This window comes from Pieris napi, chromosome 22 (genome assembly GCF_905475465.1).
Source record: "Pieris napi chromosome 22, ilPieNapi1.2, whole genome shotgun sequence".
NCBI lineage: Eukaryota > Metazoa > Arthropoda > Insecta > Lepidoptera > Pieridae > Pieris > Pieris napi.
In genome coordinates this window covers 7,828,057-7,855,592 of record NC_062255.1, presented here as the reverse complement: position 1 = coordinate 7,855,592, position 27,536 = coordinate 7,828,057, and the positions used below count along the sequence as shown (strand labels likewise).

Below are 27,536 nucleotides of genomic sequence, written 5' to 3'. Positions count from 1 at the left end.
ACGAAAATTATTGCTTTATAAAAAAATATTGGTTGTTTGTAAAGTAGGTTTACGATCGAGATGTTTACGTGATAACGTCTTATTGGTGATATAAATTTTTGGGAAGTAAGGAATTAATGAAGATAACAATTTTTTCAAATTTTAAATTACATCTATCGTTTTATTCACACTTTTGATGATAAATTTCGGGTGTAAAATGACAAGTTTACTTATTCGACTATGATATACATTTTTCTTCATACATTCACGGAATGACTGGCAGCGCTCGAGATGAGACGGGAGATCGGTCCGTCTCTCTCTCGTTATACCTGCGATCGCGCTCGTGAGGTTTTGGTGTGACACAAGTTTCTGAACATGTCACCCGACTAAAACGATTTTAAAGACGTTATCACGTCAATAAATAGGTAATGACATCACGAGACTTAATCTATATTTATTTATAAGCAGAATTATCCTAAAACTTTAAACAAAATTGAGTATTTTTATTTACATTTCAAAAAAAAAATTCTTACAGTTTTTGGTCGAAAATACTGACGGTAACATAAATATTACCTATGGTACTCTACCATGACATTGACAGGGTATTAAACGTTACATTTAACAATTATTGACATTTGGTAATGACGTTTAAGGTTTGTAAGAATTGTTAATTTAGTCAAAAATCTTGTAACTAGGAATTTTAACCAGTGGCCCTACAACCTTTTTAGGTCTGGGCCTCAAATGTCTGTACACCTGTTTCATGGTAATTTGACAATCTAATAGGCGAGTAGGTGATCAACTTCCTGTGCCTGATACAGGCCGTCGATTTTTTGAGTCTAAGTCAAGCCGGTTTACTCACGAGGTTTTCCTTCACCGTTCGAGCGAATGTTAAATTCGCAGACTGGTTAGAAAGTCCATGGGTGCTAAGCCAGGGATCGAACCTACGACCTCAGGAATGAGAGTCGCACGCTGACGACGAACTGCTTTCACTTTAGATTAAATGAAATAAAATAGGTCTACGTTAAATATTTGAATATAAAAGCAGCGGAGTGATACCCGTCGTAAGCTTTAGTTTTAATACATAATTGTCAAGATTAAGTAGTTACAATAACTCATTATGTACATAGATATATTCAACTAGGTTCTACTTTCAAAATGTTATATCTAGTTTCGTAAATATACAGTTTAACAGAAAAAAATTGTTTCTTCAATCAAAACTAAATTTTGTTTGATAATATTGCAAATCGTATAGCCTGATTACTATTTATTCTGAAATTTACAACAAAGTTTTGACATGAAAAGGAAACGACTGGTAATAAAATATTGATATTGTAATTGGCTAACATTATGATACCATGGCACAGGCATATATTTGGCATAAAATTCACGACGTGGTATTTTGATTCTTTAAATACAAAGATAACATGCGTGAACATAATATACTGTTCACAACTGTTCATAATAGTTGATGAACTATTATAGTTATTTCTGATATTATTACTGTATCTTTCTTTGTTGTCTCTATCTAGGAGTATTTGTGACGACCAACTATAAATGTCAAGTCAGCGAAGGAAGTAATTTGAATAACTAATATTTTAAAACACTATTTTGGATAAAGAAATAGTAGATTCCCTTACAAAACAATAAATATATCGCAATGAACTAGATATGTATTGGATGAAAAAAATATTAGATAATGTATTCACTATTAGATTGCAATAAAGCGCAAATATAATTAACCAACTACCAAATATGAAATTTTATATTTATTAGAATTATCGTCTGAAATAGTTGACCGATTGAAACAGATCCATTTTGGAATCAATGAGATACAAGGATTATTATTCTATATGTTTCTGCGGCTCCGCCTGCGTGGTTGATGGCTGTGCATCATGTGGTAAGAGAGACAGCGATAGGGGGGGAAGATGTAGTGGTAACGGCAGAAGAGCTCTTGATTGGAAGTTGGCGAGAGATTGCAATAAGGCTGCTGAGTGCTCGTGTGCTTTGCGTCTGAGTTCGGCTACGCTCGTTGAACGTGCCTCTTCTTTGGGGCAGCAGGGACAGGGGGCACCCCAACCTGTAAATAAAAAAAAATTGTAGATTGTGCAATTACACAATGAGGTTAAAATCCATCTGTATAAATTAAATTTTAAATAAAACTTCCTTATCGCCTAAACGCATGATTGAGATGATTGTTGAAAAACATTTCAATCGTTGAGTATTAAAGAAGTTTTAGTAAATTGTATAGTATAAACCGAACATATATAATGTTACCAAATTAAAACGAACATACTCGATATGATAGTCTATGGTCACAAAAACGTTTATCATAATTGGCTTAGCTTTAGCTTACATATTTTTATACGTATAGGTTTGTTACAGCTTGGAAACCTAAGGCCCATATTCGAATCCGTATTTCAAGTCACAATCTCATTTTAAGCACTGTCAAACTTTAAAAAAGGGTGCGTGTACTTATGTACGCACGAAAGAAGTTATACTTCTTTGGCGTTAGTAAAAATAGTTTTTGATTGCATGCAAGTAATTAATTACAATTAAATAATAAAAGACTGGAAAAGGAGTCATTTAAATTCTATTACTATTCGAATGTTGTTTTTAAATTATGTCCAATGCCGTAGCATCTTCCGTGGGCAACTTCATTCTGTTAATTTTGTGTCACGGTGCGCGCGCATCGTAAAATTTCACTCTCATCAATTTTTCATAACGCGCCTAAAGAAGTATAACTTCAAAAAAGATTTTTGACAGCTCTCTTGATAAAACAAATGACGAATTATTTTCTGGTATGAGCAGATAACACGAATTATTGAGTACATCATAGATACGTAGAATACGAGTAACAAATATTTTGTATGTAACTCAAAAGCTATTTAGTAGCAAAGCTAAAACTAATCGCCTCACTGTTTTAATCGATTTGAACGAACCAAGTCTAGACAGACTTCCTTACTAAAATGTCCACCTGTCTCGCTGCGTAGAGCCTCTACGAGACGCTACGGGAATTGTTTTTGTTAACGGATAAAGGTTTTCTTTGTTAAGAGCTTCTATTTAGAATTTGTTATATACCAATAATGTTGGTTGCCTCTGGAGGTCTCGAAAAACCAAGTTCAATAAATATTTAATTACAAAGTATGCAGCTCGATGCTGCTGTTTGCTTTCTTACACGTCTACATTATATCAAAATTAATTCTACATTACGCCGAGTATACATATTTTGACACCGTGGAACCACTGGTACTTAATAAAACTAGGGCTACATATAGCATACCTTATAAAACAAATAAATAAATTGACAAATATTACTCATATATTTTCTGCAGCACAGTGATATAAATGAATCAAAACGTTGCTTGTAAGGGATGATAGTTCAGACTATCGTAATGAATTTCAATAAAATATCAACAATGTAAATATAATAAATAGCTCAAATGTAAGAGTCTTTCCTCCAACTTCGATTTTGTTATCTTTGAAGTAGAGACTCTTGGGCCATGGGGTTCATGTGCACAGGCGCTAATTAAAGATTTAAGTTGGCGCCTAGATAGTACCGGTGACCCCAGCGCTGGTGGTGCAATACAGCGAGGAAATGCTGCCAGCGTTAAAGGTTCACTGCCACATGAACCAAACTTTTTAAATTAGTTTTAATTATCTTTTTATTAATTTTAAATACTGTTTATTTTATTATGTAGGTTAATGGAATTTTTATTTTACAAATCATGTATATTTTGTTATGAATACATATAAACACTATTTAAAATAATACATTGTATAACGATGCGGCGCTGCCCTTTTCCGAATTTGAGAGGTCATAAAACATGCTTAAATATACCTACACATACCTTTCAAGGGGAAGAAGGGTTGCGACAAATGGTTGAGATGCTGCGATAGATGCGAGAGGTGCGGGGGTAGGAAGAGCGGAGGTGCGGGGGGCGCGTCCGAACCCGCCGTCGACGAGCGGTAGGCCCCGGTACTGAAACAATAAATCATGTCATTCAATTACATTTGTTATATTTGAATACATAAGCCTGTGACGTAACATTGAAACGCAGCGTACAAAGATGTTTGTATATACAATCAAACCTGGGTAAGTGAGAAAACTCTACAAGTGAGAGTAATAACCGGGAACCGTCATTTTAAACTCCCAAAACCTCTATTAGCGAGAAACAAAACCTCTGTAAGAGAGAGTCGTTTTTCCCTCATGCACCTCCGTAAGTGAGACTGCTAGACCAGTGCCGATAATTTTTGAAACCTAAAAAAATTACAGTAGGATGAAACCCATTAGAAAAGCAGGGGAATATGATCAAAATGAAAGGAAAAATAAATTACGGTCGATCTGAGGTCGGGAAGGGAAGGGGGGGGAGTTTTAAGGGTAAAAAACGGTTTATCTCGATTTCCGGCAAAACTAAAAGTCCTATCGAAGAAAGTTAAATGGCAAAGTTGTAGGTAATAAAAAGATCTAAAACTTTTGTATTCACACATTTTTCACATAACCTCAAAATTTATGTGAAAAATTCAAAAAACCAAGTTTTTGGTTTTTAATTTTCTCTTTTACAAAATTTTTTTTTTTTTTAACGAAATTTGGTGAAAACTTACCTTTCTATGTCCCAAATACGCTGTAATTTATTTGATTAAAAATATTTATTTGTTCACCTTATTTTGAATTAATATCGAAAAAACACCCTAATTTTCAATCGAAAATTCTGACGTCAAAATTTCAGCTTTTTTAAAAAAGTTGGTGTGCTTTCAGTTCGTTGAAATCTCTACTTTCCTATGGTAAAAAATATATATATATTACCATAGTAAATCTTCTCAGAAAACGCAAAAAATCGTATGCAATAACGCCCAGACCTGTCATCCCCTTCCTTACTTCTCTATGAATCTTCTTTAAATTATAATCAGATGCCTATTTATTACTATTTTAAGATAACTTATATATACCTGAGTGACCTAAAAAAAAATTAGCCTTTAGATGGGCTAAAATTTTCGTATTTCATAGAGAAGTAAGGAAGGGGATGACAGGTCTGGGCGTTACTGCATACGATTTTTTGCGTTTTCTGAGAAGATTTACTATGGTAATATATATATATTTTTTTACCATAGGAAAGTAGAGATTTCAACGAACTGAAAGCACACCAACTTTTTTACAAAAGCTGAAATTTTGACGTCAGAATTTTCGATTGAAAATTAGGGTGTTTTTTCGATATTAATTCGAAATAAGGTGAACAAATAAATATTTTTAATCAAATAAATTACAGCGTATTTGGGACATAGAAAGGTAAGTTTTCACCAAATTTCGTTAAAAAAAAATATTTTTGTAAAAGATAAAAATTAAAAACCAAAAACTTGGTTTTTTGAATTTTTCACATAAATTTTGAGGTTATGTGAAAAATGTGTGAATACAAAAGTTTTAGATCTTTTTATTACCTACAACTTTGCCATTTAACTTTCTTCAATAGGACTTTTACTTTTGCCGGAAATCGAGATAAACCGTTTTTTACCCTTAAAACTCCCCCCCTACCCCTTCCCGACCTCAGATCGACCGTAATTTATTTTTCCTTTCATTTTGATCATATTCCCCTGCTTTTCTAATGGGTTTCATCCTACTGTAATTTTTTTCACTTTTTATTTATTTTAAAGGCTATCTGCACTGGTCTATGCTACATATCTTTACCTCTATAAACGACAGTCAGGCTTTATTTATTTATATTACTTTAAGTCCCCATCAGAAAACGCGGCGCGGCGGTTGTTGATCAAGCAATATTCGACAAAATTTATCAGTTAGAGATAAACATTCAAAATACAAAAACAGAAACCCAAACGAAATTGACGGTTTTTTTTTAGTGTAAATTAGTTCTAAATAAAATAAAATATATATGTTGTGCACATTATGCACATAATTTTATCATATTACATATTTACTATATTCGTACTTGCTCCTCCTTACCTCTATAAGAGAGAAACGCTACCCATGTACCTGCATTAGCAAGAAACTCGGGTTAGTGAGAAACCTTCATAAGTGAGAATGAGATTGTGCTCCCTTGAACTCTCGCTTATCCAGGTTTGACTGTATAAGGACTTTCTGCCAGCCTGTCTTTGTCTATTTATTAAAACCTTTTTAAACCCGTAGCGTAATAGATATGTACATATTGATGCGTTTATCATAAAAATTTCATGGATCACCTTTTGACTATGAGAGCGTACAGAATTGCTTGATAAATAGTTTTGGATGAAACAATTCGTACGAGTTATATATAATACGTTGAAAAACTATAGCGTTACAAAAAAATCCAACAAGTACCCAGTACATATTTGCTTACTTGAAACTACAATTCTATTGACTTATTTTATTTAAATTACGAATAAAAAATTAGAGCAATAACAAAAAAAACCATTTCCTAATCTGTTTTGTAAAAGACAAACGTTTGTAACACAAATGAATTGCTCAAAATGACTTCAAGCACAAAGAAAGTGTCAAGAGTGTCTCGTGTTGCAAAATTCAAAACACTACATCGCGTCAGAGATTGGAGACAATGAAATGAACGGCGGCCGAGGTGTCGCGCTGCTACGACATTCTCTTAGTGCATACTTGATGTTCCGACGCGATACGGGTACAAGTTGTAAGAGGCTACGTTTGGCTACACTATTGAACTTGGTATAGGATACTTATGATTGTTAAGTTATCTATGCTCAAACAGTTTAATTCAATTGTTTTGACGTAACAACGTCTAATAAGAATGCCGTCTATACACGTAAAAGCATGATTCATTGTCCCGTTACGCTCATTGTACGCTTGCGCCTCATCTATCTCTTTTCCATTCGATTGGCCTATGCGTCTGAGGATTCACTCCTTCTTTGTATCCATACAAAATAGTGATGAATAGCTATTCAATTTTAATTATAAAAGTATGCAATCATTTCTTCAACGTTTTGTTTTGACGTCATAAAGTTAAACTATAGTCCGTAAACCGAATTTACAGACAGCCATTTTTTTATTCAAATGTTTTAACGACACATAGAAGGAAAGAAGGAGAAAAGCAATGTTATTCTCTTTCTGATGCTAATTACTACCTTTACTTCTCTGTGAACTTGACAATCCTTTGGGATTGTTCCAGTAATCAAATTAATAATTACGAGTGTAACCACGTTGATGGTGTTATAAAACAGAAAATAATATTCTTTTAATATTATTCACTTCTTTTTCATAAACAATGTGCTATAGATAACCTAACTCAATCTTTTATATATCAAATGGTGAAGACTAGCTTCCCACGGTACAGGCACTTTCTCTTTTAACTAAACATCCTTTTTTTATTATGTCTAATAAAAAATTTTCTTTCTTCTTCTCTCTTTCTATCTTTCACATTTCAATTGCCCTCTTACGCTACCGCTCATCCCCTACACACAAAATTCCCCCGAGTATTCGTTCAATGGAATCAAAGGATTTGCGTTCATTACAAGTGCTAATAATTGATGAGTCAGCATACCGGCCACCGCACACTGACATCGTAATTCAGCTCTCTCTTGCCCTGATTGCCCTTATATAATTATATTTTCACTTTGACAACTTCCAAAATCATTTTTTAGTATTTGTATGAATAACGTATTCATTATACTTTTGTTACGACTGTTTGACATTGCCACAATTATTTTTAACTGGATTGCTGTGTTTTCATTCTCCAGAGATTTTTATCGACCAAGGACAAATGGTCTAACCTGATGTTTAGTGCTACAAAGTGTTTAAAAGGCCGGCAACGCACTTGCAGCCCATTGTAAATGTCCATGGGGATAACACTTAACTTCAGTAGATCATTTGCCCGATGGATAAAAAAACTAGTACCCTCTGTTGAAACCTCTCTTGAAAGTCTCTCTCTCTCTAAAGATTGCTATTGATTATATATAAATATATATTATACTATTGCGTAAGCAGTTTAAGTATCTATAAGTTGTCGCGTTCCAGTTGTTCGATTTATTAAGTTACACCCTCCATTCATTAAAGCCAAAGATCACAAATATTACGACGTCACAAGTAGAAAACTCCATTATCTGCACGGGTCAACCCTACAGGGTGGCCTAACGAACCGTGCCTCTATTAATTGGTTTTCCACTCCGAGAGGGAATATCTCCTTAAAGATTCTCTAATATGAATATTCAACTAGAATTCAACAAAGAGAATACTAAGCCTTAATGGTGTTAATCATTATTTTGATTAGGCTGGGACAATTTAACCTTCGAATAACCTAAATAATCTCTATAAAGTGAACTCGTAATAGTTATTTAATGTGTATTGGATCTGGGTTTTTCTAATTCTTTATATCTCTTATCTTATATCTCTTTACTACTTTACAATTCCATTGAGGGCGTGTCCCTGCATCTAAACATTATTATAAAACAAGTTTTTCTATTGGGAGACTAGTATAAATGTTGAAGAATATGATTGAATCCGATGTCCATATTACGTGGTTTCATAAATCGACAAGTAATTTGGATTTTTGGATTTTGGATGGATGGACGAATAACAGACGAAAACCATCTGGTCTTTTGTTTTGAAACAAAACACAATCGTATTCTGGTCAACTACATTCTCAAAAGTCATTTAATCTTTTGTACATTCAAATCATACCTATATACAATTATATTCTAAGCCAAAGCCAAAATACAGACTACAAAACTATATGATTATTGCAATTTGTATAAGCACTTGCATTAGACCAAAATATATGCATAAACGCATAAAATATGCTCATATACGTTGCTCAGCTATAATTAATGTTGTGTAGATTGCTATCAGAGTGTTAGGTGTAGTGTAGGTAATGACTGTTCAATTATTCATGCAATTAACTGATTATAGCGACACTGGGGGAGGTAACCCCCTGTTTTAGTTTGTTACATAAACTTTGAATAATCGTTCACTTATGTATATTGATGTATTGGGTAATCTTACCTTTTTAATAAAGGCCACATTAGTCGAACTAATTTGAAAGATAAAAATTAAGTTATTGAATACTTTCGTAAAGTAAAAAAATTGGGAAAGTCTTCTAATTATGAAATTTGGAGAAATAGTTTATTAAATAAAAGTATTCAAAAATTTTAGTAATTAAAACTTTTAAATTCTCAAATAGACCACACATATATATTTATTATTACTTTATATAAAAATACACAATAAACTTCTAAGCATAAAAACTGTATAAATAGCGATTAACGATCAATTAATGAACAGTATTAAAATTTAAATTTGGAACACCTGTAACGTCTAATTACGTCACATCCTAACGGCTATAAAGCTAACGTCTTAACCTTCTTTCATCAAGCCTAAAACGTTCTGCGGCTGATATAATTATTAACACCCACTTATACGCGCCGCTGTATCCACGAATTACTGTCAATTTATCTCTTTGCATAATTAATTTTCATTTTGTGAACACGCTGTATTATGTTACAACTATATTTTGATCATTTATTCATGATCGTTGAATATCAAAGGATACAATTCGGTAATGTTAGCGAGGGCAAGAACGGAAAGTAATGTGGTTTGCATGTGTTTAAACTTTCTTTTTTTCCAATTTATGATAATATGAAAAATTGTGGAATTCGTTGCGCGAAATTGGGTATTTTTGCGTATGAGTTTTTATAGTATTAATGAACTCGAATATTATCAAGTCTTGGTTTGTTTAAAATGCTTATATGGGTGTAATATATGTATTACATCAGTAAATCACGTTAATTATATTATAGTAGTTCACAATTTCATGCGTTTATGTAAGGGTAAATACATAATAAACCTAGCAATAAAATTTTAAATAACGATATTCATAGTCCTATATAAAAATAAATCAGAAGCACTACAACCTTTTTAGATCTGGGCCTCAGATTTCTGAATCTGTTTCATGATCATTTGTCAATCTAATAGGCAAGTAGATGATCATCCTCCTGTGCCTGACACACGCCGTCGACTTTTTGGGTCTAAGGCAAGCCAGTTTCCTCACGATATTTTCCTTCACCGTTCGAGCAAATGTTAAGTGCGCATATAGAAAGAAAGTCCATTGGTGCACAGCCGGAGATCGAACCTACGACCTTAGGGATGAGAGTCGCACGCTGAAGCCACTAGGCCAACACTGCTCTCTCTTAGTAGTCTAAAGATTATTTATTTGATTATATGCATATATGGGCATAAAATCAAATAAATAATTTTAAAAATCATCGCCTAGTTCGACAAATGCTAACGCTACGAAAGTCTACTACAGGGAGCGAGCGGGCAGGAGTCTCAACGTATGTTAAGTGCTACGCCCATGGGCACTCTCAATCCCTGAGGGCGAGTGCGATGCGTTAGAATTTGTGTACTTTTTTCTTGAAGGACATTAATAATATAAACGATAAAGTTATTAAAACTGTTTAGACGAGAAATTAATAAAGCTTAAAAGGCAAGACATTAAAAAATAACACCACTTTGTGTATCTTTAAGAAGAAAATTTAATTTTAAGTGAAAGGTAGGTACGGCACGGCCCTAATTGCCAATTTTCCTTTTACGCAGTTTTTTTCAGCTTTTAAGGAGAAAAATTCGTTAATGCATATTTAATCGGCGTAATCGTCTCTCCCTCACGAAATTACCGAGACGCGGACGCCTCGCGCTTTTTATATAAATGGAATATTAATACTTTAAAACTTATTACACAGTTTATTTATCGAGATCTTCATTTACTGTTGTGATCTGTGCTGCTTTGTTGCTTTGTTCTGTGGCAAATTTTGATGTTCTGTGAAATGCAATAAGAATGATATGTGGCTTTTTTTTAGTACGCCTGCTGGCGAAACAGATAGAGTTATTATTAAATAATCTAAATATATATAAATAAATATTATAATATATAATATAAATAAAATAAAGGAAATAATATTAATATATAATTCAAATAAATAAATAAATTTTATCAGCTGCGTTACACTAACGTCTTCAGGTTGAACCAGCTCTGGACATAGGCCTCTCACCAAATATTATTAATATTATTAATATTTTTCTTTCGACCCTTTCCGACTTTTATTTATATACAAATTGTGCAACAGTATAAAATAAAGGTTGCAATTTTTGGGCATAACCCTATGTTTAAAATTAGGTGATTTTGAGCAGGCCCACTTCTTAAACTGACTAAACTGATCTTTCTCTCCTATCTATATTTCTCTTACGGCGTTTTTGGTGTCTCATAATCTCTTAACAGAATACTGTCATAAATTATAATAGTGCATTACTGGCACCAATCGTCGTCATAGCACGTTAGTGACTGGAATATAGCTGATTTTTTTAAATCGTTTGAATCAGTTTGAGCTTTGTGTATCTGTTCATTGATACTTTTATAGAATCACCTGCCTGTGTTTGAATTCATCATATATTTTTGTGTCCAAGGCATGTTAAGGCAGAAACATTACGGGCTTCACACGACCTCAGCCTTGCGATTGCTTACCAGAAGGACAAATCGTAAAATGACTGCTTCACGACAGATTTGAGCGCGACCGCCGCTGTGGAAACCGCTGTGTGAGCTCGAAAAGTGAGTTACAGAATCGCAAGGCAGGATGAGACATTCGGGCAATCTACTTTATTAACGATAAGTAATTAAAATTTCCGCTCCTCATCTGCCCTGCGATTCTGTAACTCACTTTTCGAACTCACACAGCGGTTTTTGTATCGGCGGTCGCTCTCAAATTAGTCGTGAAGCAGTCATTTTATGATTTGGCATTCTAATAAACGATAAACTACAAGCTCCCACCTTTTCAGAATGCCAAATCATAAAATGACTGCTTCACGACTGATTTGAGAGCGACCGCCGATGCGAAAACCGCTGTGTGAGTTCGTGAAGTGAGTTACAGAATCGCAGGGCTGTACATGTTAAATAAACTGTCAAAAAATCACATCCGAAAAAACAGTGCATTTTAAAACCAATTTACTAAATTCATACGGCACGTGACACGTAATTTTGTACCGTATATCTCGTATGTAATCCACTCGAATTACTATCCCAGTCAACTATCCGGTCTCTTGGGTGAGGACGCGAGTCCACAATCATTTTCTTTGAGCCATAATCCCGCCTCATATATAATGCGTGCATATAAATTTCAATTTTAAACCCGCGCGGCTCGGGTTACAGCCATTTGTGGAATTACGCGGTTGTGGGGTTAGTACCGAGTTACTTAGATAACGTTTGCTTTTAAGTTAAATATTTATTGTTTAAAACCTACGGCAAGAAAGCGGAAATATTGAAGGCATGGGCAGCTGAAAGTTAAAAAAATAAAACTTTAGAGGTGTCAAGGGACACCCGGATGGAACGAAATTCCTTTCGATTAATTTATATGTTAATTGGTATCATAACAGTATGATATATTTTCTCGATACCATTCTTACGACGAAAAAAAAAAAGCCAACATCACGAGGTGTTCCCAGGCGGTCACCCATCCAAGTACTGACCTCGCCCGACGTTGCTTAACTTCGGTGATCGGACGAGAACCGGTGTATTACAATAGCAAATAGCAAAAAAGTGTCGTGACAACTTTTCGTAAGAATTTTTTCCGTCTAGCCCCCTTTCACAACGCGCGATAAGGAACTTCGTTCCAATATTTACAATAAAGTTTATTATCTAATTAGACAAAAAACATTGTATGTGATAACATAATCATAATTTTAACGTAAGTCCTGCTTTCGGCAGATAACAATATCTTAAATACTGAATTAAAATCTACTACTTCATTTGTTTTATAATGCGTAGTACTTTATAAAAGGCTACGTTAGTTACGCCGTTTAACGAAAAGCTCATTGTCTCATTTTTTTACATCGTTAACACACTTTGCCAGAAAAGGACGTATACTTTCATTAAATGGATGTATTAGACACGAAGAAATTAAATTAGCCATGATGATCGCCAACCTTCGCAAGGAGATGGCACTATAAGAAGAAGATGTGAAAATATAATCATAGTTTTAACAAATCCTACTTCGGAATGATAATAATCTTATACGAAAAATTTTAGATCGAGTCCTTTATTTGTTTTAAAATGCGTAGTGCTTTATAAAAAGCTAGGTTAGTTACGCCGTTTAACGAAAACCTAACTGACTCATTTCCTTAAATCGTTAACACCATTTGCCAGAAAGAGATGAATACTTTAGTTAATACGGAACAATATGTTAAAGTTTCTATGAATTTTACCAATATGATTGTGTATAATGTGTGTTAGCTACGTTTGGTTATGGTTTATTGTCAATGTGTACGTTAACAGTTCAAACAGTATACATATATTATAAGTATAAGTGAATAATAATTTACTTTACCCATATATGAGATGTATAATGTATGATTTTCTCGTGTAGCAATGGAAACAGTCTTGTTGCAGACCACTCTGTAATCAAGTAATGTGCTCGCGACGAAGGCATGAATAAGCTAGCATTTCACCCAACACTTTCTATCTTTCACCTTGAATTTATTTTATTTGAATAAAGAACTTTTCTTGATGCATTTTGCATAGTAAATACTCGTATATATAAAAAATATGTTTCTATAAATTTGAACAAAAATATGTTACTTTTTTATATATGCTAGACGAGGCAAACGGGCAGGAGGCTCATCTGATGTTAAGTTATACCGCCGCCCATGGACACTTACACTGCCAGAAGGCTCGCAAGCGCTCTTCCGGCCTTTTACTTCTCAAAAGGTACAAATGTAATTGGATTAAACGTTACTTGGATTTTAATAATTGTAATTAAGACCTCTATAGATGAACGCCTAGAAAAAAAAGATGAAATAGTCCGTTGATTTGGCACTCGGTTTAAAAAAATTAAATATAACATATTAGGATTTTTTCCAACCGTCAATCTTTAATTAAAAACTAATTTATGGTTGGTTTTATAGTAATTTACACTAATTATTTGCTATCTTTTTATTCCGACATAATTATTTATACATTGGATATTCGCAAATGCATGGCGGATCTATGCGACTTTTTCAATACAAAGAGTCCCCTTGTGAGGTGTGTGCTGCGATATTGCGCACTTGGGTTTTCTTAAGTTTTCATATTATTTTCACACATATATATCCTCCCTATAACATATATTCAGAAGTATCTGATTGTCTTCCTTGCAATATAATTGAAAATAAAAGTAAATTTCCAACTGACTTCTTTTTGTGCCCGAATATTTATTCAATGTAAAAAATATTTCCACGTATAAATTAAATGCTAGCTAAAATCGTAATAGGAATAATCCTAAGAGAAAATAACATTTGCGTCGATCCAAGCTAATGTACCGTGTCTTGACTCCCGACGGACTCTAAACTGCTTATTTTAAAACATCCCACTTTTGTAAGCTCCGAAGAAAGCTTTTGGGGCGTTTTTTAAGCTTTCCGAAAAAGGATTATTGGCTATTAGTACATATGTAAACTTCACCAACGATTTGTTAAACATATTTGATTGTGTACTTTTTTAAAATGGCAATATAAAAATATCAAATACAGCATCGGGACTTTATTTACTAAGAAATTGCAGTAATTTAGTTTTTTACAAAAGTCCGATTTCGGCATTTAAGATATTGGTATGTTACGAAATCAGGACGTATAACGATAAAACTTTTATTATATTTTCATATATTATTTTTTTTTGTCTAGGTAGATATTAAATCACTTTGTGATACTTTAATTTAGACTCCAAATTTTTCTTTTCCTAAGGTCTCTTAAACGCATAATAAACGCATAACGCAATTTATACATATTATACCAACACGATATAATTATACAATTGATAATATTGTCACAAAAAACCATATGATTATTTTATTAACAAATAAGACCCGAGCTGTAACGCAAGTTCCGCTCTGTACTTCGAGAGCAAACAACGTAGATAGAGAGAACGTTTAGGTATTTGCTACCGTGGCTTATAAATGGACTATAATGGACCGGGAAGTCCATCTAGATCTAATAAGATAGCTTAACGTTAACATAAAAAAAGATGAAGAATTATTTTTATATCCTAAATAAATAATAGTTAAAAAAAAACTAAAAAACACGCTTTTAAAACACATCAAACTAAAAAGTGAAAAATAATTCCTAATTTAGGCTGAAAATGGTAATGAACAAAAAATACTGGTATTATTGTGAAAAAGCGTCGGTTGCTCTATGGACGAAAAATATGGCACAGAGCGCCCCACGATTATTTATGTTTTTGTTAAAAAAATTTTTTTTTTTTTTCGGATTATTGCGTTGTCATCGATCTTTGACAGGTGCGCAAAATTTGAATAAAATCTGTCCGTTTAAAGTGGGTCAAAATCGAGTTCGAACGAGTCGGTTACATACATACATACATACATACAGGTGAAGCTAATATAAAGCGTGTAAAAAACTGCTACTGTTACATTAATGCAAATCACAGTGGTTTTCAAATGTAATATATGATGATTTAGATTTTATTATTCTGTGAAATAAATAAATAAAAAAAATATGAATCTCACCCAGGATTTGAAAAAACATCTCACAATTATTATTGCTAACACAACTAAAAACAAAACTCTTTTGATAGGAAATTTATTATTATTAATGGATATTCAAATTTAAAACATTTAACAGACGTAGATGCTTCAAATTAATATAAATGCATTTGTTCGTATTACGCGCTTAAATTGATACATTACGTCACCCTGAGTCATAAATTCCAATTCAAGAGTTATCAAATTAGAAAAATTAAATGATGAATAAACTCCAATTAAATGTTATTGCGTAAAAAAGGTATAAATTAATGTGTACAATGAGTCTGTAAGCGACATGCGAGCGACAATTCGCGTTATTGTTAATTGTGTTAGGGTTGACACATTTTAAATTATAAAAAATATAGTTTAAAAAAAACTAAAAAGCGTGTTTTTTAGTTTTTTTCAACTATATCTATTTTTTATTTTTTTCATTTTTTTTTCGGATTATTGCATTGTCATCGATCTTTGACAGGTGCGCCAAGTTTGAATAAAATCTGTCCGTTTAAAGTGGGTCAAAATCGAGTCCGAAGGAGTCGGTTACATACATACATACATACATACAGGTGAAGCTAATATAAAGCGTGTAAAAAGGGGGCATGAAGGTGTGCTGTTACTCTAAACTAAAGGAATTCTACACATTAACCACTCCGATCTGAATACCCTAGTGGTTGGATTTTTAGGATGGAATCTTGCTGTTGGCTTGACTGAGCTGAGCTCGGGCTGTTTTGGATCCTCATACGTTCAGCTGGATAAGGAGGGTTTTACCCACGAATAGAGCGAGGGTGTCTCCTGCGAGACTCGGACCACGTCATGGAGGGACACTTGAAGAATATTATTGATTTCGAGTTATTGTATATATGCTTAATCGGAAATGCTTCGTTAGCGCGATTCAGGGTATGACGTCATCGTACTCTCGGCAGCAGATTGTACGTGTGCCATAGAGTATATTTATTGTCTTTATTTTACACCTAATTCATATTTTAATTAAACTTTTCGTGTGTGTTAAATAATTTTTCGTACAATATTTATTTAAACAACTAGAAAATAATTTTGTTAAGGATGAATACGAGAGATAGATTATATATTGTATGATTGTAAGTATTAAATATGACAAGGTAACTATGGTAACAAACATGCAACAATCTTTAGTCTACAAAATAGTACAGCTGTTTGTCATTATTTTTAATCCGTATAAAGAGAATGTGAAATAATATTAATATGAGAGCCACGATTGTCGGCCCTGTTACAACGTAAGTCTGTAATTACACGTTTAATTGTATTAATTAGAGTGAGTCTCGAAAGGGTTCCATCGCAAATTGAATAACACAAAACGCCTACATCTAATATCATACTTATATGGGTTATTATCATAATAATATTAATATCAATGACACTTATTAGTTATAAGGGTTTTGACGTGTGTTTTTGGTATGTAGTTCTATAGTTTATGACAATTCTACAGATAATCTTCTAGAATTCAGACGCAAAATAAATAATATTTGGCATTTGAATCTTTCTCATGCAACTGTCGTAGAGATTTCATCAATCATTATAAGTAATCGATTTTAATAATATTGAAGTTTTTATACTTCACACAAATATACAGTTTTTACTATTGTCTTAACCTACATAGTAATATTAACATATAAAAATTAATTAAAAGAAAATTTAAACATATTTAAAAAGTTTGGTCCCTTTGGCAGCTGGTAGCACTTCCCCGCTGTAATGTGATACTTCTTCGTTGAGCAAGTACAGCTCTGGGGTCACCCGTACTATCTACCGGGCGCCAACTTAAATCTTAAATAGCGCCTGCACTTGAACCCCATGGCCCAAGAGTATCCACTCCATAAACAAAATTGAAGTTGGAGGAAAGATATTTGAGCCGTTTATTATTTTCTATTTATCATATAAGTTAGTTTTGAAACATTAGAACATTTGTAAGGTCTTCGCATACGATATATCTGGTTGTTATGGTACCAATCAAACGAGTATAATATACAATTGATATGCAAAACAGTACCCTCATAAAACAAGTGTAAACGATTAAATTTTTTGTCTATTTACCTAGCACATAGCGAGAGTAAACAAGCAAACTTCAAACGAAACAGTCGCGACGTCAAAGGCACGAACGATTCCTGGCAAATTGTATTTACGCGTCCCGTGGGGAGGCCTTATCGAGTTTCGTATCAAAGAGCCGGCATTTTTAAAACTTCCATCGAACCAGGTAGCCTCACCGCCGTATGGCCAATTGTGGCCGTTCTTTGTTCTAAGCCTTACGGGTTGACGAAGTTACCGAGTTTCGGCGCTCGAATAATTTGTGTTCCCGCGCAATACGATTACCCGAGTTACGGAATCCGATCCGACAGTTGCCGGAATTCAATTCGCGGAGACCGCTTGAGCGGATCCAGAACTTCGTTTATTTATTTATTTATTTATTTCATATCATTATTCTATCATTACAGTAATTAGTAATTCGATAGAACGACACAACATTTATACCCACACCAATTAACCTAGATAAAGACATTAAAAATATATATATATTTATATACCTACATCTTATAACTAATATTATAGGAAGCAACTCTTGTGAACTCAGCCAGTGTACAAACAAATAGGTCTACCTTAACAGAAATCTTATTTATTATGTGTATTGCTCGCGTGAGTGGTGCTTCGCTAACCAAGTTGGAATGTGCGCGCTTAACATCCAAAAGTTGAGACTTCCGCCTCAGGTTTCTACTTGGTACCCGTAGACTCAGTCTCTCCATTATATCCGGATTATGAACCCGACCCGTAAGTATCTTAAATATATACACCGACAAGGCTAGCTCTCTTCTGAGGCTATGTTTATGTTTGAAAGAATGCAAATAGGCTCATTTCACAGCACAAACTTTTATTTACAGCATATAAATAATGTTAATCCAACGTGAATGAGCTCATTTCTATTCGGCTCGCAAATAAATTCATAACTCGAAAACTCATAAAATCATCCACGAAATACAGTTTTATTAAACGAAAACACAGCCATCGCGGTCCGCGCATAAGTTAACATAACATTCCATTCGTTGTTAAAGATAAATTAGAATGTTCTCATCCGACGTGGAAATGTATTCGGATCCCCGAGGCGCACTCGTAATTGCTTAAGAGAAAAATCCAAATGAGAAATGAAAAGGGAATCCCTTTTCACAGAGAAAATTATATAATTGAATATCTTTTTCGTAAGTATCATGAGGTATAAAATATGATAATTGAGTTTTTGCTTACGGTGAGCGAGCGGAGTGCGAGAGGATTATCGTTTTATACGGAGACCGGCTAATCCTGAGTTACTCTAATCGTAAGAGATGACGGCTTTCGGAAATCCAGTTATTATGACAAATGCTATAGCTATCTTTCTTCTTGATACTTAAAATCTATAGATAGATCTTCATATCTTGATAGATATAAAACAGTTTATACGTACTTGTTTGAACATAATTATTCTATTCTGTTTCATTCTCGCAAATAGTATTTACGTGGTGATAGAAAGAGACTTATAGTCTGAGTTCTATAACGCAGTACGTCAACAATATCGCGGAGTTTTTGGACATTGATGATTGTTATTTTTAATTGTGTTAAGTATTGGCTTTAATAATTCAAATTAAACATTTCAATTACAAAAACCCGCCAAAAAAACTTCTCAAGATGGCGTCACACCAAAAAAAAGTCAAGTTTTATTAAATATTAAAATATACATATTTTGATCAAAACTAGTCTCCAACGAAATTAAACTCCAAGACAGTATTAAGATTAGACAGGCAAAGCTATCTACAAGCATGCTAAGTCGATTCGACTAATCTGTAACCATTTTGTGTCACGTGACTGACGTATAAATCTTTAATTGTTGATAAATTACATTAACAATATATTTAAATCCATTTTTAACGGCAAGTCTTATTTTTCATACTGTCAAACAGTCTAGTATTTGTTTAAATAACGAAGAAAGGTTTGGGCATACTATAACTCCCTTAGAAATTTTCAGAATAAAATCCTGACAAAATGTAGGCGCAATCAAGAGTGTTTGGCGGTAAACTCGTTAGGCCGTGATGTCGCATCGTGACTCGATTTCTTATGTCTCTTTGATATTCCACCGTCGACACTGATCGCGATTGAGGCAAAATTCAATCACATATACACTTGGGCTGCAATTTGTATCGACGTAAAGGATTTCTAGATTTTCGTGAATATGGTTAGATCAATTTACAATTTAATGCAAGTATATTGTATTGATTTGAAGTATTTTGAAAAGAATCTTTAGAGTTTCGACATTTTGCAATACTTCAAAATAGTATGAAGCAGTATAGAGCAGTGTTGGCCTAGTGGCTTCAGCGTGCGACTCTCATACCTGAGGTCGTAGGTTCGATCCCCGGCTGTGCACCAATGGAATTTCTTTCTATGTGCGCATTTAACATTTGCTCGAACGGTGAAGGAAAACATCGTGAGGAAACCGACATGTCTTAGACCCAAAAAAGTCGACGGCGTGTCTCAGAGGCTGATCACCTACTTGCCTATTAGGTTGAAAAATGATCATGAAACAGATTCAGAAATCTGAGGCCAAGACCTAAAGAGGTTGTAGCGACACTGATTTATTTTTATTTTTCAAATCATTTCATAATTCTCAAAATAAAACCCGTAAATAGATGGTTCAAAAGATATTTTTTTGTCAATCTGGGATGAGATTGCTTAGCTCTATATATTTAAAGATAGATGTTATATATAGGTATATAACATAAACGTTAAACGTTTTATTCTCTCCGTTTTCGTTTCGTTTTTGTATTAAGTCTTTAGATTGAGAATTTGTACTGTGTTGTAGCCCTTCAGGTTAAACTCCTTACTGACTTTTTGGTGCTTTTGTACTCTTAGTTTATTTATGATGTTTATCTTTATATGTTATGATGTTTAATTATTTTTTATTATCTAAAACTTATTTGGGTATAATTGATCTTATTGACTGTCGGTAATAATTAAAACAATTAATGTTCTATTATCCATAAATCTGTGTTATTTATCATAAACTTATAATCCGAAAGATATAAAAAATCCAATAGTGGGCGTGGCCACCCCCACCGTTTATAAATAACAAGGAGTCAGGTGAGTAGCGAACTGAATAGCAATTTCACTTATGAATAATTCAACAACGTCCGCGAATAAACGCGTTACGATTTTTCATAATCGCTCCCTTTTCGTGTTTCCCTCCTTGTTATTTATCTTATGCACTTTAGTTTTATGATACAGGGAACTCTTATATACACGTAAATAATATACAAAGATATTCACATGGAAACCTTTCTTTATTTAAACTGTCAAAGTACTTTACGTATGACTAAGGTCAAATTCAATACTTATATGGATTTTTTATATAGAACAGGGGCAGTAGGCTCACCTGATGTTAAGTGATACTGCCGCCGCCCATGGACACTCTCAATGCCAGAAACTCGCGATTTCGACTTAGGGTCCTTCAAGAAAAGAGCGTACCAATTCTTAAAAGGCCGGCAACGCACTCGCGAGCCCTCTGGCATTGAGAGTGTCCATGGGTGGCGGTATCACTTACCATCAGGTGAGCCTCGTACCCGTTTGCACCCTGTTCTATAAAAAAAAACTCGCGAATGCGTTGCCGGCCTTTTAAGAATTGGTACGCTCTTTTCTTGAAGGCGAACTAGTTCGGAAATACTTCAGTGGGCAGCTTCCACATAGTGGTGGTGCGAGGCAAAGAATGCTTTAAAAACGCGCTATTATAGAACGATCTGTCTAGGTGATACGGGTGGAGTTTCGTTTCTGACTCGACCGATGAAACACGGTGGAAAAAAAATAAGAATATCGATCTACCCCCACCTAATTACTAGGATTATTTAGGGACATATGACGGAAACATATAAATGCCTACCTGTTCTACGAGGATTTGATAAGCAACTGTCAGAGGGTTTCAAGATATCTCTACTAAAGCTTCGTTATCCTATACGAGTACATACAGGCCGTCTACATCAAAATATATAGAGTACTGTGTGTCCAACCTCTTTTTCTTCATTTTTTTTACTGGAGGAAATGCATTGCGCATGCGCATGCGGCGCGACTGCTTAGTGCGGGAGGGTTATGTGGGATTCGCCATTGTGCCCCCAAGGTGCCAGCAACAATCGCCTTAGGCGAGATGCGGTAACAGCAGGGCCTTATCCGCTTCGCAACATGCGATAGTTTGTAAAGATACTTGACACAGCAAGTATCCTTCACAGACCGGGCCATTGGCTTTTAGTAATAGCTAGGGGAGATCTGATCCAGTACTAGCATGGATTATCATCCCTTCGTGTGTCAAAATCCGATACAAGTGTTTCAACAACTATTATTATTATTATAAAAATGGCGCCTTACAATCCTTGCGTTAGAATTCTGTAGGTATCTGTTCGTGATTTTTTTTAATAGTTGTCTATTAAAAAAAATCACGAACATATAGTTGTAAGTAGGCGAACAGCCTTTCGTACCTGATACAGGTTGAATTGGATATAAACATGCTGGTTTTGTCACAAAGTTTTTCTCTACCATACGAGAGAGGGTTTAACGTGCACACAGACAGAAAAGTCTATTTGTGCACGCCCGGGTTAGATCTCTAGGATGAACGTTGTAGGCTTATGTCACTAGGCCAACACAGCAATGCATTAATCATAATAATTCTGGCTTACAGTTAAAACTATTGCCATAAAAAAAAACATAATCTAATTGTGTTGTCATAATGTTAGTTACCATACTCCTCCGAAACGACTTGACCGATTTTATCAAATTTTATATGCACATTTAGTAGATCTGAGAATCGGCTACTATCTATTTTTCATACCCCTGAGTGATAAGCGTTGTCCACCCCTAACATTTTATTTTTACTTTTTTGGCCATTTTTGTTCTTATTTTTTTATGATACAGCATACAAAAATACATACCACCCCTAATTTTTAACCCTCTACGATCAACTCCTATTTTTTATTTGTTAATTAAAATCGTATGACCTGCCCTGCGATTCTGTAATTCACTTTTCGAACTCACACAGCGGTTTTCGCATCGGCGGTCGCTCTCAAATCAGTCGTGAAGCAGTCATTTTATGATTTGGCATTCTTGAAAGGTGGGAGCTTGTAGTTTATTGTTTATCAGAATGCCAAATCATAAAATGATTGCTTCACGACTGATTTGAGAGCGACCGCCGATGCGAAAACCGCTGTGTGAGTTCGAAAAGTGAATTACAGAATCGCAGGGCTGAACTGTTAGGTTTATATATAGAGAAAAATACACAGAAATAAAAAGTTCCAGAAAATCGAACAGATTGGGGTATTATAGCAAAACGTTCCAAGTTGGTATGTACTAAAAAGGTAGGCTAAGTAAAATCACATTAAGGAGAAATGAAGTTCGCGGGGGCAGCTAATAAATTATAAAAACTACAAAGTCATGTAATTTAAAAGTTATTAAGACATCTGTATATAATTAATGAGATTATGTAGATTTATACACCATCATCCATCAATCGGACTCGAACCCACAGCCCCGGGTTGCGAGTTAAGGCATCTAATTGAGTGGGATCCGAATAACAAATTAAAATTTCGTCAAGTAATTTGTACGGAGTTGGTATCATTCTTCATGATTTGCATTGAATAGGGTGACTAAGTACCTGTGTGTTTTGAGATAAATGGTACAAATTGTGTGTCATGTAATGCCAAACGTAAACACGACTTCCAAGACCGAAGAAGAAGCAGAGAAGTGCTCATTATTTGCGATATAGCGATTTAGGCTAATTTTAACGGAATAGTTATAATGTGAAATATACATTTGGAATAGAAACAACTGGCTAGAAAAGTGTGTTTAGCTAAAATTGTATTTATATATTGTTGTAAATAAAATTCAATGTAGGACACGATTCACTCAAAATTCTCTTCTGCTACATAAACTGTAGCAGGCAGGGCAGTGATGAGTCATTAACCCTAATCAAAAGTGCACGGTGATTCTAACATTTTATCGGAAATTCTGTTGAAGAGCTAGTGGCGCTACAACCTTTGGTTTTGACCTAAGATCAGTATCTGTGTTGTGATCATTTGGTTTTTCTAAAAGGCGTTTTTGGATCTAACGCGTCCAGGTTTCTTCAGGCTGCTTTTCTTCACAATACGCACACATATCAAATCCATAAGCACACAACCGGATTTGGAACCTTAGGGATGAGTATCGCATGCTCAAGACAGACCAACTGCAAAAAAATCGAAAATAACTATCTACAATAATAAAAATAGGGGTTGATCGTAGAGGGGTGAAAATTAGGGGTTTTATGTATTTTTGTATGCTGTATCATAAAGAAATTGTCTAAAAAATATAAATAAAATTTGTGGTATGGACACCCCTTATCACTTAGGAGTTTGAAAGATATATAGTAGCCGATTTTCAGACTTACTAAAGATACATAAAAAAATTCATAAGAATCGGTCGTGCCGTTTCTTAGGAGTGTGGGAACTTACATTGTGACACGAGAATTTTATTTATTAGATATCACCTTATCCTACAAACTATATAATCATAGTGCTCCTACCGCGAGCCAGTGAAGTTAGCCGTCCCTCGCTCGAAATGATTTACCTAATAAAAATTATTATGCTGATCCATTTACAACTTTCGTCATTTCCCGCAACCATAATTTGTTCGCTCGTCTTATTTACTTTACTATGCAAATGTCCAATATGACTTGCATTCATTTGTCTGGATTGTTTCGAAATTTTCTAATGTTTTTGTTGATTAAGAATTGGGAACTTTTATTTCGGAACTCGGGATACTCACGCGAGCTGTTAAATGTAATTTTTTATTTTATTAGTAATGGTTTTTTTTAATGTTTGTTTAATAATTGTTTCCGTCTGACGGAAAACGAAGAAGAGGTCGACCACGCAAGAGATGGGAGGACGAACTGAAACTAATAGCAGGCTACAACTGGAGAAGAGTCGCAAAAGATAGAGAACAGTGGAAAGGGTTAGAGGAGGCATTTGCCAAGAGGCAAACCGAACTCCGAGATATACTGGGGTGAAAATATATTAAAGTTCAGATATATAAAATGACAGAGTTTCGGAATTTAAAGGCTATATTATAATATATAATAATAATTGTTTTGATTAATATTTGTATGATCTCTACATGTATGTCATGTTTGCCTTTAAGTGCTTGTCACATTAAAAATTGTATTTTATCAATGTATCAGTGTGCCGGGCGTTGGCAAGCTTTTTATCAATTAAAAGAAAATTAAAAAATTGATTCTAAACTTATATTTACTACCAGTTCTCAAGTCAAGGGCGTAGAGTGGGAAAGGACACGTGACAAGAAACTCTCCGCCACTCTTTTTAATGTTGACTTATTATTCGAGTGAAATCTCGAGTTAAACACTCGACAGACGCCATCACTTTTTTTTATTGATTTTGTCTTTAAACAACATACATTCTCCACCTTTTTTAGTTTGTATTCTAGAATCTCCTATATTTTGTATATAGTAAGTACGTAATATCATTAACATCATCAGAGATCACGTTCTTATGGGATAATGAGATAGATTGTGAACGGGTGGATACAAACGAAATAACACTATTATAGTCGTTACTCGGATAAAGGCATGAGTACTATAGCAGCGGAGATATAAAGCGATTGAACTCAATACTGCTTGTTGTGTAGTCTATGTTAGACCACAATGCTAAAAGCAGTTTTGAAGACCAGGGGCGTAACTATACCATCTGTGGCCCGTGGCAAAGTCTTTTGATGGGGCCCTATCAGTAAAAATCGTCACGTTCTACTCAGTTTAATTTTAATAAACTTCGAGATTTTCAGCGTACTCAATGACACATTGTATATGTCCAACTAATGGCCATAGGCCCTTTCTCTTAAGCGAGAAGGAATGGTCTGTAGTCACGCTAGCCCAATAGGCTTCACATTCATCCATAGAACATATGAACATAACGATGGCCCCTGCCCAAGAGATATTTCTCTTGGGCAGGGGCCCTCTTAGGTCGAGGGCCCGTGGCATTTTGCCAGCACTGCCATCCTATTGTTACGCCACTGCTAAAGACCGAAGAATAAGATGCGGGGCTACTACTTGTTTCCTCTTCTATATCCATTATCGAAGATCAGTCTTCAAGCAATGTTCGCTGTTCGGTGCCTTTGTTGTTCTTGATATATCGATTTGTTTTAGACTTTTCATAACACAAAGATATTTTTACGAGTTCGTGTAGTTTTTTATTCACTCTTAGCTCTTTATACAAAAAACGCTTCCTATTTAATACCGAATCAAGTAAAATGGTAAAAAATAAATTTATCCACATTTTATACTACTATTATAGAGGTAAAGTTTTTGTGTTGTGTTGTCGCTAATCTACTAAACCGATTTTGAAAATCCATTTAACAGTAGAAAGCCACGTTATTTGTGAGTGTTTAGGCACATATATTGATACCAAAAATTAATGAGACTTTTTCGTAGTTGTCGGATTTGCAAAGTACCTACGTCGGATAAAAAACGGTTGAACGAAATCTTTTCTTACGAACGCTGCCTTAACGATGAGAGATATATGATTGAGTTCTAGACAAGAAGAGCTTGAAAATGCCCACAAAAAAGTTTAAGTGACTAATGGATCCGATAGACGTTGTTCTGTACACACGTCATAAATCCAAGAAAAACATCTAATCGTAATTCTAAACCATTCTCGAATCCACTTGAATCCATAAATTTCATCAAAATCCAGCTGTTTAGAGGATTTAATTACAAAAAACCCAGGAGATATATAATGACGACAACAATGTTTGCTGGGTGAGTTAGTACTTAATCAATTTCTGGCTAATATCGCTGTCGCCACCTTCTGTGAGTATGTCCTTCACATTACTCGTTATATTAACGAACTGGCCCAATCGAATCAGCACATTTAGTTGAGTTAGGTCTATCTATGTATTTATACAATGTTTATTGTATTTGAGTAGAGATATAGATATTGAGTATACATGTTTACTCTTCTATTAGCGTCTTTATGTATAAACATTTTCAATTTATATTTTTATTTTGTGTTTGCTTGTTTAACTGTTGAATTTTTTCCCTTGCTAGAATGCTTGTGTGTGTAAAATTTGTGATGTCGTATTTTTTTGTATAATTTTATGCATACACGTTGTTTTAGACCTGATAAATAAATAAATAAATTATATTGATGGAATGGTAAACTGTGACCAAGCCATATGCAATTTTTTTTTAATTAACCCTAGTTAAACTAAATAGATATGAAAAAAATATCTCTTTAATTCCTATATACTTAAGAGCTGGTGCATTCCTCGCTCAACAAACAAGTACCTATCACAATATAGCGATGAGATGCTGCCAGCATTAAAGGTAGGTACACAAATTTACTTTAATTTTATATTTATCCAATTTTAATTATTATTACTATTTGGGTTATTCTTAACCCAACAACATTCAATACAATATTCTTATTGTAAATACTATATTTGTGTGCTTCAATATTATAACTGTTTTTTTATTTTTGTTTTATATTTGTTAAAAATCATTTACGAGACATAAACGGGTATAAACTTGTTGCGTTATTATCAATACCAACTTTTCCTTAACACTAAAAATATTGTAACACTCGCGTAAAGATAATTAAAAAACACTAAAATCACTCGATTGACATTTAAACATCTATTAAGATCTAATCTGACCGGTGCTACCCGCATGGGGTCACCAAAGGGGTGACGCGATCGACTCTGTATGATTTATTTTTTATGACCGCTTAAATGCTGTGCTATGCAGGCGTTGCTAATCTTGTCAAAAAGGGTTTACTGAGATTTTAAACCTTTCAAAAATATTCTTTAAAAATTTAGGCAATGTTGGCCGATATCACGCGGTCACCGTCGTACGGTGAAGGAAAACATGAGAAAACGTGAGCATTCCTTAGAAAAAAAAAAACATGGCGATTAAAAAGAGTGGCGGAGAGTTTATTGCCAGTTCTTGGCTTTCATTCTACGCCCTTGATTTGAGAACTGGCACTAAATGT

At 34.3% G+C, this 27,536-nt stretch overlaps 1 protein-coding gene across 1 annotated transcript in view; it reads right to left on the bottom strand.

Annotated features, from left to right (window-relative positions):
- Positions 1-1,421: 1,421 nt before the first annotated feature.
- The window catches only part of LOC125060960 (WAS/WASL-interacting protein family member 1-like), a 78,559-nt gene continuing 52,444 nt past the window's right edge, over positions 1,422-27,536 (bottom strand). The window contains exons 8-9 of the mRNA XM_047666093.1: positions 3,828-3,958; positions 1,422-2,056 (exon numbers count right to left, since the gene is read on the bottom strand). Coding sequence (XP_047522049.1) covers positions 1,821-2,056; positions 3,828-3,958 — 367 coding nt within the window. The 3' untranslated portion in view covers positions 1,422-1,820. The remainder of the gene's footprint in view (positions 2,057-3,827; positions 3,959-27,536) is intronic.